Source organism: Bufo bufo, chromosome 6, assembly GCF_905171765.1.
Source record: "Bufo bufo chromosome 6, aBufBuf1.1, whole genome shotgun sequence".
Classification (NCBI taxonomy): Eukaryota; Metazoa; Chordata; class Amphibia; order Anura; family Bufonidae; genus Bufo; species Bufo bufo.
The window spans coordinates 314,147,969-314,162,041 of NC_053394.1; the positions used below are offsets into that span (position 1 = coordinate 314,147,969).

A 14,073-nucleotide genomic window follows, 5' to 3' on the forward strand; every position below is an offset into this window, starting at 1 on the left:
CTGAATGTATCTGTATCTGTTGGCAGCTACAGGGATGCCGTCTGGCCCCATTATCCAAAAATGGGGACCGTCGGAGATCCGGCCGCGACCCGTCAAATACCACTTGGAGAAGTGTCAAACTAGCCTTAGCCATTCATGGGTGACATCCAAATACTTGTCTTATGTGGTAGCCAGGATGGCCAGAGTTACAGAAAAAAGGAGGCTGTGCTATGTTGTTTCTGTATCGCTCATTTACCTCTGCGGCTCTTTCTGTAACTCCAGCCACCCGACCCAAGCCTCCACAGAAGATGGCTATTCTGATCTCAGTCATAAATGGCGGAGAAAGAAATAGCCTTAGGCCCCTTTCACACTGGCGAGTATTCCGCGCGGGTACAATGCGTGAGTTGAACGCATTGCACCCGCACTGAATCCGGACCCATTCATTTCTATGGGGCTGTGCACACGAGCAGTGATTTTCACGCATCACTTGTGCGTTACGTGTAAATCGCAGCATGCTCTATATTCTAAGTTTTTCACGCAACGCAGGCCCCATTGAAGTGAATGGGGCCGCGTGAAAATCGCAAGCATCCGGAAGCAAGTGCGGATGCGGTGCGATTTTCAAGCACGGTTGCTAGGTGACGATCGGGCTGGGGACCCGATCTGTATTATTTTCCCTTATAACATGGTTATAAGGGAAAATAATAGCATTCTGAATACAGAATGCAAAGTAAAATAGTGATGGAGGTGTTAATAATTAAAAAAAATTAACTCAGCGAGTCCACTTGATCGCGTTGTTGTGGATCTCTGTCTTCTTCTGTAATGTTGAGCTGCCGGCTAAGGAACTGTGGTGACGTCACATCACATGATCCAATCACATGGTCCCTCACCATGGTGATGAACCATGTGATTGGACCATGTGATGAGCACAGTGACGTCATCAAAGGTCCTATTCCTGTGCACAGCAAAGAAGAAGACAGAAGAGATGCGGGCTGCGCGATCAAGTGGATTAAGGTGAGTTAAAAAATGTTTTGTTTTTTTTTAACCTCTCCAGCTTTATTGTACTATGCATTCTGTATTAAGAATGCTATTATTTTCCCTTATAACCATGTTATAAGGGAAAATAAAACAATGTACAGAACACCTAACCCAAACCCGAACTTCTGTGAAGAAGTTCGGGTTTGGGTACCAAACATGCCGATTTTTCTCACGCGCGTACAAAACGCATTACAATGTTTTGCACTCGCGCCGAAAAATCGTGCATTTTCCCGCGATGCACCCGCATCTTATCCGGGCAAAAAACATGACGCCCGTGTGAAAGAGGCCTTAGGCTGCATAGGGTGTGTTTGTAACCATGGAACCATATAGGGCTGCATAGAAGATGTATACAGAAACAGGATTTTTTTTTAAATTAAGGCTATTCCACATTTTATTTTAGATGCACAGGGTCAGGAAGGGTGAAAAAAAGGACTGCAAAGGATCCAGGTTTAAAAGGGGGTTCTGAATTCTACCCTTCCAAACATTTCTGTCCTTAAAGAGGACTTGTCAACTCCCCTGACATGTCTGTTTTTAGTAACTATTGCCATTCCCCAAGAAATAAGAATTCTGGAGCATCTATTCTTATGACTTTATGTTATACCATTCCTTTATTATTCCTATTAGAAGTTTATGATTGAGTTGCCAGCACTCTGCAATAAAGGTCCATCTGGGTGTTTCCAGTTGTGGGTGTGTCCCTGCACAGTCTGAGACTATCCAATCAGTGCTGCCAGTGTCAGACTGTGCAGGGACCCCCCGCCAACTGGTAATACCCAGTTGGACCTTTATTGTACACTGCTGGCTTATTCACTCATAAGCATCTATAAGGAATAACAGTATAGGTGTCAACGGCCCTGAACTTGTAGGGACTGTCCCTAATTTTCAGAGACAGTTCTGTCAAATTCTGTGTGTCCCAAGCTGAAAATGGGTGGGACTTATGTAAGCCTTGCTTATATATGGGCATTCCTATCTGAGTCTGGCCATTCCCAGGGCTGGGCTTACAATGCCTGGAATTTAATGTAATTGAGAAATAGAGCAACCTAAAGCCATAAGAACAGATGCTCCAGAATTGTTATTTTATACAGAATTTAAGTAGCTACTAAAACAGACATCTCAATAGAGGTGACAGGTCCTCTATAAGGGACCCATGACCTGTCCTATAACCAGTGGTGTATGTAACTTGCCTCTTCTCCAGAAGGAATAAAACTATCATACCAGACAAACCAGAGACTTCCCCAAAGAGACACCTATCTGGATACAGCTCCTTTGAGGTTGTTGTGCCTTGGTGGTACAAACGCAGTACTGAGCCTCCTGGTTTCCACAGAAGAGATCATAGAGAATAGAGATCATTTGGAGAATTAATTGAAGCAATGCTCCATGGGGAAGCAAGTAACAAAGAGAACTAATTTACATTCCTTTACCCATGGACCATTGCCTGAGGTAAATCTCCATACACTTCTGAATGTTTTCATTGCTAAATAGTACCACAGTTATAGCAGACTTAGGACTCATTCAGATGGCCATTTGAAAGGGTCTGCAATTTAGCGGAACGGGTGTGGACCCATTCATTTCAATGGGGCCGCAAAAGATGCAGACAGCACACGACGTTCCGCGGCCCCGCAAAAAAGATAGCGCAATTCCTATTCTTGTCCGCAATTGTGGACAAGAATAGGCATTTCTATCACAGTGCCAGCCATGTGCGGTCCGCAAATTGTGGAACGCACATGGGCCGGTATCCTTGTTTTGCGGATCCGCAAGTTGCGGACCACAAAACACTCTGGTTGTGTGAATGCACCCTTAGAGAGAAGAAGCCCCACAGCAAAGATCAAAATAAGCTCCCTATTATGGGGCCGGTTTTTGCCACCCAGGTCAAACAGGCCTGGTGTATGTTTCTCCTTAGCATGCTTTTTAATCTTTAGAATACTTTTTAATTCCCCATCTTGTTTGCTAATCAATTTCCTCTGTAGAAAATAGTATGGGATGAACTTAGGGCCCCATAGAAGCCACATAGTCTGGGTCTATGATATGTACGTGTAAACATAGTCTCTCCTCCATCTCTATATCAACTTCTAAATAACCTTCATTAAAACACGTGGCCATAAGCAAAGGAGGTTCCTGCTGCCTTTACTTGCCGATTCTATATATCTCGTTGATAGTATATAAAGGAGGTCCTGTGTTCTGGCTACAACCAGTTCTCCCTGCAGTATAACTCCTGTAGTGATCACTCTGCAGTTAGAGATCAACCAGAGTTTTCTATGCTCAGAGTTACAAATGTCAAACAAAAGGCTCTTCACGGAGCCAGATTATAGGTGCTAAGCAAGGCCAATTTAGCCAAAGGAAACTACTTAACATGCGTGTGTTACCATGGAAAATTTAAATTACAGCTTGAGAAAAGGTGCTGCAAATATTAGCTTGCAATAACCTTCAAAGCCTCCGAGATGTCAGGTTCAGACCTTTGTAGTCTGCTTTTTTTGTCTCATACTTTACTATCTTAAGGAGGAGCTCCAGGCCTGCGGCATCCTCCCTGCACACAAATGACAGATTCACATACCCTGTTGCTGTTGCCCGGTCCCGGTATTTTGACGTCTGACATAATTATATCTTGTGCATATCTGTTACAAAAACACTCTGCAAATCTGTCGAGGTCTTTGTAAATATGGGACTTTAGCCTGATTTCTTCATTTTTACCTACAAAACGGCCTTGATACAGAGAAGTTTCTCTTTTTGTGACAAAATGTCTCCTGTTACCTCTCTGTCCCAAAAACACATACAAATGCAATAATGTGTAAATGGGTTTTCATATCGAGGCGTGGTCAGACTGGGGCACCTACTCTTCAGCTATAGAGAACAAGTTCATGGGTTTGAATCTGATCAGGGACAGCATCTGTATGTAGTTTGTAATCTTATCAATCTCACCGACACCTCCCTATATCTCTTCCCTCACCCTGTCTTCCCCATGCTTTCCATTCTGCAAATTTAGGTGCATTTATACGGCGCGAGAATCAAACAGATTATCGGTAATGACTGTTCTGGCGAACGGTTGTTCCCGACAATCTGGCCATGTAAATGTGCCGCCGATCACCTGATGAATGAGTGAAACCATCATGGCTTCTGGGCAGCAAATTGTGCTGTCTAAACAGCGATATGCTGCTCGGAAACAATTAATCTCTATGGGGACAAGGGATTGCAATAGCAATCCCTAATCCTCATACTATGAAGGAGATCGCTTCATGTAAATACAGCAGTCTCCTTCACTGAACAAGCAGCTGACTGTTGGGAAGGAACGCTTCTAGACAATCGACTGCTCAGTCGGCCTGTGTAAATCCAGCCTAATTTAAGGCTGACATCCTCCATGATCCAAACCTCCCACTCCTGTCTTCAAGACTTTTCTCAAGCTGCACCAGATCACTAGAATGCACTGTCCCAGACAATCAAGTTACTTTCTCAAGGGTGTATTAGATTGCCAAATTTAAGTCACAGCTTTAAGCATGCCCTAAAAACACCTCTTTTTAGGATGGCTAATCATATTACTTAATCAAACTTTTCTCCATTTAACCCCTATAACAAGATTCCTCAGAACCTGATCCATCCATCTGTAGTACCCACACTCCATGCAATTATTTTTTACAGTGGCACTATCAAAAGATAGGTTTAGCATTTATCTTTTCCTTCATTCACACTAGACAATTGCCCTCATAACCAGGGGCAGATTGGCAGATTGGAAAAGTCCCGGTGGGCCGACTGCCCTTTTACTATGCAATGGCCCGCCTGCCCTGCTGCACTATTATTACCATACACTACAGTGTGTATGATAATGACAGCCCTAGCCTGCGCTGTGTGCTACAGTCTGTAATACACATCGCAGGCTGCTGGCCCTGCTGCACTCTCATTATCATAACAATAGGACAGTAGGGCCAACCAGGGCTGTCATTAACATACACAGTGTATGATAATGACAGCGCAGCACTGCAGGGCCAATAGTACTGGTAGCATAACTGTGCTAAACAGTTTAGGCAACTTTCACACTGGAGTTTTGGTTTCCATTTGTGAGATCTGTTCAGGGATCTCACAAGCGGTCCAAAACAGATCAGTTTTGCCCTTAATGCATTCTGAAAGGATAAGGATCTGCTCAGAATGCATCAGTTTGGCTCCGTTCCGCCTCCATTCCGCTTTGGTGTCCGTCTGACGAAACTGAGCCAAACAGATCTGTCCTGACACACAATATAAGTCAATGGGGACGGATCCGTCTTCACTGACACAATATGGCACAATAGAAAACACATCCGTCCCCCACTGACTTTCCATGGTGTTCAAGACGGATCAGTTTTGGCTATGTTAAAGAGGACCTTTCACCTATTATGACAATGTGAACTAACTATACAGACATGTAGAGCGGCGCCCGGGGATCTCACTGCACGCTCCTTTCTCCTGCTATGCCCTCCGGTATCTCTGTTCCCTAAGTTATGGTAGGCGGAGTCTGCCCTTGTTCTTCTGTAGCTCTGGCCAATCGCATTGCAGAGCTCACAGCCTGGGAGAAAATAACCTCCCAGGCTGTGAGCTCTGCGCTGCGATTGGCCAGCGCTAGAGCAGAACAAGGGCAGACTCCGCCTACCATAACTTAGTGACTGGAATCTCCGCCTACTATAACTTAGTGAGCGGAGATACCGGAGGGCATAGCAGGAGAACGGAGCGGCGCCCGGGGATAATAGTAAGTGCAGTGAGATCCCCGGGCGCCGCTCTACATGTCTGTATAGTTAGTTCATAGTGTAATAATCGGTGAAAGGTCCTCTTTAAAGATAATACAAACTGATCCATTCTGAACGGATGCATGCAGTTGTATTATCTGAACGCATGCATTTGTGCAGCTCCATGATGGATCCGCACCAAACGCGAGTGTAAAAAGTAGCCTTACTAAGCTCCTGTGTTGCACTGAGTTAACAGGAGGGCTCTGATCTGGAAAGGAAAGGGTTACCCAGGCGCTGCCACTTGCTGGATTTCTGTGATTCAGGGCAACAGGAATGAAGGACGAGCAGCTCAGCCAATAAAAGAGAGGAGGCAAGTCTGGACAGCCATTCAGATGTAAGACCCTCCCTGTCTGCAGTTCATACCAGAGAGAAAAGTCACCTGCTTCTGCCTGGGCTCTTAGGTTTGCCGAGAAGAGGAGGTGGGGGGGACACTGCATTGTGTGTAAGGGGGGGCAGTGCATAGTGTTTATTGTGTATATGTGACAGTGGGGGTGACTGCATAGTGTATATTGTGTATATGTGACAGTGGGGGTGACTGCATAGTGTATATTGTGTATATGGGGGGAGGGGGGCGGACAGACAATGACAAGAAAGTGAAATCACACTCCCTACTGGTATGTTAACGTCACCTAAGTTCACATCATGTTTCGTTTTCCATTCTCTGATCTGTCAGAAGAATAGAGAATAAAAAAGGAAAGAAAATCCTTTATTTTGCATCTGTTGTAGCCATTTTCGTGTGAGATCCGTTATTTTAGATGGTAGGAAAAGTCCTCCACACAGGACTTTTCCTCCTGTCAAAAAAAAATAAAAAAAGGATGGGAATGGCTAAAATGGATGCAAAATAAGCACAATGTTCTGTTCTGACAGATCAGAAGAATGGAAAACGAAACGTGATGTGAACCTGACCTTACTTGTAAATTATACCTGCCTAATGAAAAGAATTATTGCTTGTATTGGACCCTCCAACGAGCATTATGACCATGCCTACTTGGTCTGACCCCGCCTTCTAATAGTTTGGCCCGGCCTACAGCATGGCCCATTTGCATATTATTTTCCAGGGCCACTTTGAATTCCCAATCTGCCCCTGCACATGACTGCTTGAAAACAAGTGGATATTATGATAATTGGCATTACAGGAAAAATCTGTATCCAGCTGCACTGCGTACTGAAACATGCTTGCTTCGTAGTATTTGGTCACATGGTTTCACAAAACTGCAGCTACTAATGATAAAACTGCATGAATTAAATGTGCACCAGAAGCTGGCCTTAATAGGCTATTTGTTAATTGACCCAAAAAGGGGACAAATCCTAATACCAAATAATTGGTTTCCGAGTTATCTGCTATATCTCAGGGGCCTTTTTGCAGGATAGCCTCGTTATCTCATTAGATACTGGACTCCCTGCAGGTTCCTCTTGTGGGTCAGCAGATCCTGAATTTGGCCCTGTGATAAGATGTAGACATACCGCTGACTTCTGAAAATGGTTGCATGTCCTTTGATACAAAACATATTTGACTTTTGCAGTCATCCAAGCAAAATCCTCCAAAACAGCAAGAGCTGAATAGGTTAATCTCCTTTCTGGCTGCGATAAGATGACTTTATGAGAATTTATTGTCTCAGCACATTCCATGTCCAGGAACCTGCAAGACCCATTTACTGTCTACACGAGCGGCTAATGAGATCTCAAGCACAAGGGCAACTGACAAAGAAATAATTAAAATCATTATTTCCTCTTGGTCCTCTCATCTCCAGCTGCTGGTTATACGTCATGGAAAAGATAATCAAATAATAAGCCAGGAATACAGTGTGAAGCTAATCTGCAGTAGAATGTACACAGCACCTGGCCTCCATTTACAACATTAAGTCTGTGCATGATACACTAAAAGTCAATTCTCTGGTTTGTAGGATGAATGTCATAAACCTTTTAACTTCCCAGACCAGTCACAAGTTTAGTTTCCTGGGGGTGTCAGTTTCTGCACAACCTATTCTACAGCTAAATCTTTATTAAAGGGAATTGCCCTGTGGCTTGTGCAAAGTGGCAAATGATCAGCTGAATTCGGCCAATTGTTACATACACATGTAGCTTCGGACGACCATAACCAAACTTCTTGGCAGTTTCCTGTCAGACAATCGTTCACGTTCATTTTTCCAATGCTGGACGACTTTTATCTTCAGTACATGGACACCATAGTTTGTGTAAAAAAAATACAAAGCAATAATATAATTTCAGTTTCTGTGAAATTTGGGTAACACCTAATAAGGCCTCCATTACAGCTCCCATATGGGGTGTCACTCACCTTCCCCTCCAAGTCCTAAGTGTGAAGTAAACTGTGAGCCGGGCATGAGTCATTGAAAAGCTAGTGGAAGTTGAGTGACAACTCCAGTGGGTACTGTACTAGAGGACAGATTGGATGTCACTAGGGATGAGCAAATCGACTTCGGATGAAACATCCGAAGTCAATTCGCATAAAACTTCATTCCAATACTGTACGGAGCAGGAGCCAAAGTTATTGCTTTGCAAAGTCTTGCGAGATAATAACTTCATAAATTTATTTGTACTGTAAAAAATGAAGTTATTACACGAAGTCTCGCAAGACTTTGCAAAGCAATAACTTTGGCTCCTGCTCCGTACAGTATTGGAACGAAGTTTTATGCGAATCGACTTCGGATGTTTCATCCGAAATCGATTCGCTCATTCCTAGTTGTCACCCATATTTCTCAAAAACTAGTAAAACAAAGAAAGTTTTCACCAGCTTGTCAGAAGAGAAAAATAATTTAAGGGGTTATCTATTCTAGATAACCTTTCCAAATGCCTAGGTAGGTGTGTAGAAGTGCAGAAAGCTGCTGTAAAGAGCGACTCTCCATCTAAACAATCTGGCTTGTCAGCCCATAGATTTCAATGGCCACTTCCAATGGGGGACCCTTCAGCTGGATACCAATGTTTTAATTCCCTTCACAAAAGGTTACTCATAATTCAAACATACTGATGGCAGCGATTTTGTCAATGCACAATGCATTTGATCAAAGAGACACCAGTGAAATCCAACTAACATGCACAAAGAAGTAGCGTTCCTATTATCGTCCCATATTTCACTTGTCTCCTTGAAGGGTTTCTCCTCCTCTAAAGATGGCCATACACATTTTTCTAAAGTTAATAAAAATAGGGAGTTTCAACCAAAACTAACATTTGTCAGCTGAAATTTAACAATGAACAATTGTTTTAGCCAATCTATGACAGAACTGTTTGGAAAAAAAGTCGTCCGTGTTCAATATTTTCGTCCGATAGTCGAATGAAAGATTTATCGCTCAAATAGGCTGTTCAAGAACTAAAGATCTTTCTTTTGAAAGAACAATCCCAGAAAGATCTTTTGCCCATTGCCGGGTTTCATTGAATGTGTATGGGCAGTATGAACTGTAACAACCAATATGGACTAAAATGTGCATGTATACAATTGTTCACCAGAAGTTTGTGCAACTTCAAAATTGACTAGAAGGCTTGCCTGTTATGATTATCTATTCATTCTTATCCATAATAATCAGATTTTTGAAAACTGGTTAACCTCTTTAGCAGAATTTTTGTTAATGTTCTTGGTGATAGATAACATACATATGTAATAAAAATGGTGTCAGGATAGGTGACATTTTCTGCAATAATTAAAACTTAACATTTAAAGGTGTGACCACAACATTTTCATAGATACTTTCATAAACTCTATATAAGGTTATATATCTCGGCTTTAAACAGCTTTATAGACGTTGCTGTCTGAGAGATGGGCAGGATGTGGGTACCTAGCTTCAGCTGACATGCACAAAGACATACATTTCTCAGAAAGATGTAACACAGTTTTAGTGCAATGTGGTAACGATTTCCTTTATCTGAGATTATAATACTACATTTTAGACACTTCACGTACATTGGTTCTTGGCATATTGTAGGTCTATCTCTCAAGGAGAAAGTGTATTTAAAGGGGTTGTCTCACTTCAGAAAAATTACATTTATCATGTAGAGAAATTTCATTTAAGGCACTTACTAAAGTATTGTGATTGTCAATATTGCCTCCTTTGCTGGCTTGATTCATTTTTGCATCACATCACACTACTCATATCCAGCAGCTGTGGCTGTGCTCGCACACTATAGGAAAAAGCGCCAACCTATGTGCACTGCCATGTTCCCAGCCACCAGAGCGGGCGGCGCTTTTTCCTATAGTATGCAAGCAGGACCACTGTTGCCGAATTGCAGAGTGGTCATAACCATGGAAAGGAGAAGTGTATAATGCAATGAAAAAATTAATCAAGCCAGCAAAGTAGGCAATATGGACAATCACAATACATCAGTAAGTGCATTGTTTTAACTTTCTCTACATGATAAATGACATTTGCTGAAGTATTTATTATCACTGCAAGACAGAGCTCCACAGACATCCACCAGACATCAGATCTAGATTAAGCCAATACTTACTACTCCATGACAAGGATAATTTCACTGTTTGTCTCAAAGACCTCATGGAGATCCACCACGTGGGGTGAGAACCGAGCCATTTCCAGAATGGCAATCTCATTGATGATGTCACTGCGGCAGTCTTCCCCCTTTCTCCGTTTTCTCAGAAACTTTGCTGCATACTCATTGCCTGTCAATAATTCCACACATTTCTTGACCACTGCAAACTTCCCCCTAAGACAGAAGAAAAAACATGGCTTACAATTTAGCTCTTTGCATCAAGATGTTTGCGTCCAAAGACAATTCTAGTTTATTCCATAGAGTTCTTGGTAATGGAGGATCCAATATGCTGCATGACACAAATTTAATGGAGAAAAATAACTGTAATTAAGAAGATAATGCCTGTGTGCAAACAGTGAGTTAGGATTGATTCCCAGAATTCACCCCTGTTTTTTTAGGGTAAATCAGGAATAGCAAAATCAAACAAAGCAGAATAAAATATAGTTACATTACTAAAAATAAAAGACATTCCAGCAGTACACAGTCAGGCTTATAGTAGACTGGCAGATAATTGTGCAGATCATCGCTAACAAGCATTCATATGAACACTCGTTAGTGATGATCTAGCGCAATCCTCTGTAGTAGTAGGCCGGCAGTGTAACGTCACTCACTCAGTCAGTCACGCTCCTGCCAGCTTCATTAATGAAGCAGGAGCGTGAATGAGTGAGTGAGGTTACACTGCTGGACTGCATGCCGCTTTGATAGTGAGCACTACTACAGAGGATTGTGCTAGTTTAAAGCAGAGCTACTGCTTGAAGATTACATGAATGGACTTTACATATGAAAACTGCTGTGACCGGGGCCCGGTGTAATGGAGTACAGTGACTGCACCGGGCCCCGCCAGTTGCCGGCCTCCAGCCCCTCCTCCCTCCCCGCTGATACATCGCAGGCCAGGCTGTGCAGCAAAGCAGCCGGCGATGTATCAGTATCAGACATTTAAAAAGCACACCATTCGCTTTATAAGAAGCACTGCCAAGTGCGTCTTATAACGTGAAAAATACAGTATATAAGGAAAAAAAACAAAGTCAGGTTCTTGAACCTGGTACTTTCGAAGTTGATGGGTAACATTTTTATTTTAATGCAAGGACTGCTTACATATTTGTAGGAAGTCAATGTTTCACTTCCTATTGATACAACCACATGATGCGGTTGTGAGCCGTTCGGGTTACAGCTGTATTGAATGACCTAGACAAAGTTCTTGGTAAAACACGAGTCGGGTGTGGTGGGTGAGCCTTGCTGCAGCACTGGCTATGGGCCTTCAACTTTTGTATTGTTGACTCGTGGCCCGTGGGCACTTGCCCATTACATTTCTGACTGGTTATTTTTGCTATATATGTTTGTATCTTGCATGCAGAATCACCCTCATTGTCTTTCATCTGTATTTAAATGTAGCTTTATTTTCTTGTGGTATTTTGGATCTACTACTTTTTTATTTTTGGCGATATGCCGCCAGAACTGTCTGGCAGTGGCTTTCTCCTCTCGGTCGAATCAAACACGTATGTGTATGGGAAAGTTGAAAGAGATAGCTGTTGGCCAAACAATTGCTTAGCCGACAGCTATTGGATGTGTATGGCCAGATTTGCTTCATAGCTATCCCAGAGAATGGTAAAGATGGCAAGACATGTCAAAGGTCCAAGAACCACTTGTAGGGTATACATCCCATATGGCTGCTATGGGACCCATGGAGAGAGGGGAGGGGAAATGAGAACTTACTCAGGACTCCCTGTCAAAAAGAATAGCACTGTTAGGATACCAAGGGTGGGTATTGCATGGGGAACAAAACGGAAGGCCCCCACATCCTGGTCGGTAAAATCCCGCTCTGTCAAATAAATTACGGTAAAAATGTATGTAATAATTATAACCATTGTTAAATATTTCCCAGCAGGCCAACTGATTAATGAGGAACAGGAGTACAAAGAGGCTAGAAAGTTGTTATCCAACTCCTGGTACACTATTAGATCATGGATGGGGATAAAAGCATCTCTCCTCTTTGGTATAATTTCCATCAACAGGCTTTAAATGGAATTGCCGAAGATCAGTTTTGGCAAAAATATAGCATTCTATATGTTTCACAGGTGGTGAAGAATAGAGAGATACTGTCGTTTTCTGATTTAGCACAAAGGGAGACTTTGGATAATTTGTCGTGGTTTAGATATTTTCAGTTGCGGTCGGCACTGTTTAGTGTAAAGGATAAATCAATTTTGGAGATTGACACTTCCACCTCTTTAAATGATTTGATAGTGAATTTAGAACGGAGAGTTAAGACTGCACATATTTATAAATTACTACTCAAGACACTATTTATTAAAAAACAATCATCAGGACAAAGGGCATGGGGAGTTGATTGCCCAGGTATCCAGTCAGAGGGATGGGGAAACATATTTGTGAATTTAACTCACAATTTTAATCACGTTTTGGTTCAATTTAATATTTTGCACAGATTATATGTAACGCCCTTATGGCATAATAATCGTGGGTTAAGGGATAGCTCTAATTGTCCACGGTGTGAGCTACCGGGCGCAGACCATCTGCATATGCTTTGGTCTTGTCCAAAATTAAAGAACTATTTGAGTGTTATTTATAATTTTCTTATTCATAAATTAAGATTGCAGATTTCTTTTATGGTAGAATGTTGGATACTGAGTGATCTTTCTAAGTTAAAGCATTCATAAATATAAGAAGATTTTTTTAGGCAGAATATGGTTTCTGGCTAGACTTCTGATTGCCTGGTTTTCATGATGTGTTCCAGAGGTGAACACACAGATAAACTTGGTGAATAAGGTAAAAAAATTATAAAAACATTCTTTATAAGCAAAGAAATGCTCAAGAGAAGCAGACGAAGATGTAGGAGGCTTGGAGGTGTTAAAAATCCCTCCCTTATGTTTGATTCCTTTATTATTATTATTTTTTTGTTTGTTCTTTCTTTCTCAGCTCGTCCTTTTTCCTCTCTCTTGCTTGTTTTGTGTGATAGAGAGTGATAGAGAGATCTGAGATGCATCGCAAGGGTAGGGAAGTGTAGGGGGTGTGTAAATTAGGTGGTTTATGGGGGAAATAAAGTATATTATCTTTGTATTTTAATTATGTATTAAAATGGACTGTATATTTCTTATTCTAATAAAGATATTTAAAATCCCCCCCCCCCCCAAAAAAAACAAAAAACATTTCCCAGCATGCTCATTAATGAAAACTATGGGGGTCATTTATTAAGACCGGCGTTTTAGATGCTGGTCTTAATAACCACGCGCGCTGGATCTGCCGAAGTAATAAAGAGGAGCCAACCAGCTTTCTTGTTGGCCTAAAACAGGCGTAGAAAATGATAAATGAGACAGGCCTGCAGCCCCGCACCCATTTTTTAGACCTGGTGTGAGTGGGGGGAAGTCGCAGATTGCATTGCAAATAACCTTTGTGCTGCAATTTGCCTCAGAAATTCGTTAAAATATGCGAATTTCTGTTAGTAAATGACCCCCTAGATGCTTTTCAAGCACATTTTGTGTGCACACTGTAAAAGCTCCCGATGTACATGCTAAACTTGTCCACAGGGCTAAATTAGCCAGACGGAGGCCGAGACTATTAGACTAGCCAATGAAGTTAAACAAAAAGATGCCACCAGAGGGAGGTATAATGAAAACTTCCTCAGTGAACTACCACAACAAATCATTAACTGAAAAACATAGGAGGTAGTAGCTTACTAAAACTTAACGTTTAATCAATTGAATAAAATACTAGGATGCTTTCAATTTACATCACAATAATGATAACAACAATGAAAGGTGTGTGCACACCACCACACGTGCCACAAACACAAAACAATAACAAAAAA

The 14,073-nt window shown here is 42.0% G+C and overlaps 1 protein-coding gene across 2 annotated transcripts in view; it reads right to left on the minus strand.

Annotated features, from left to right (window-relative positions):
• LOC121004177 (serine/threonine-protein kinase 17A-like) overlaps window positions 1–14,073 on the minus strand; it is an 81,886-nt gene that overhangs the window by 18,757 nt on the left and 49,056 nt on the right. For both annotated transcript variants that reach the window (XM_040436317.1, XM_040436316.1), the window contains exon 2: window positions 10,215–10,427. In XM_040436317.1, the coding sequence (XP_040292251.1) occupies window positions 10,215–10,427 (213 nt within the window). The remainder of the gene's footprint in view (window positions 1–10,214; window positions 10,428–14,073) is intronic.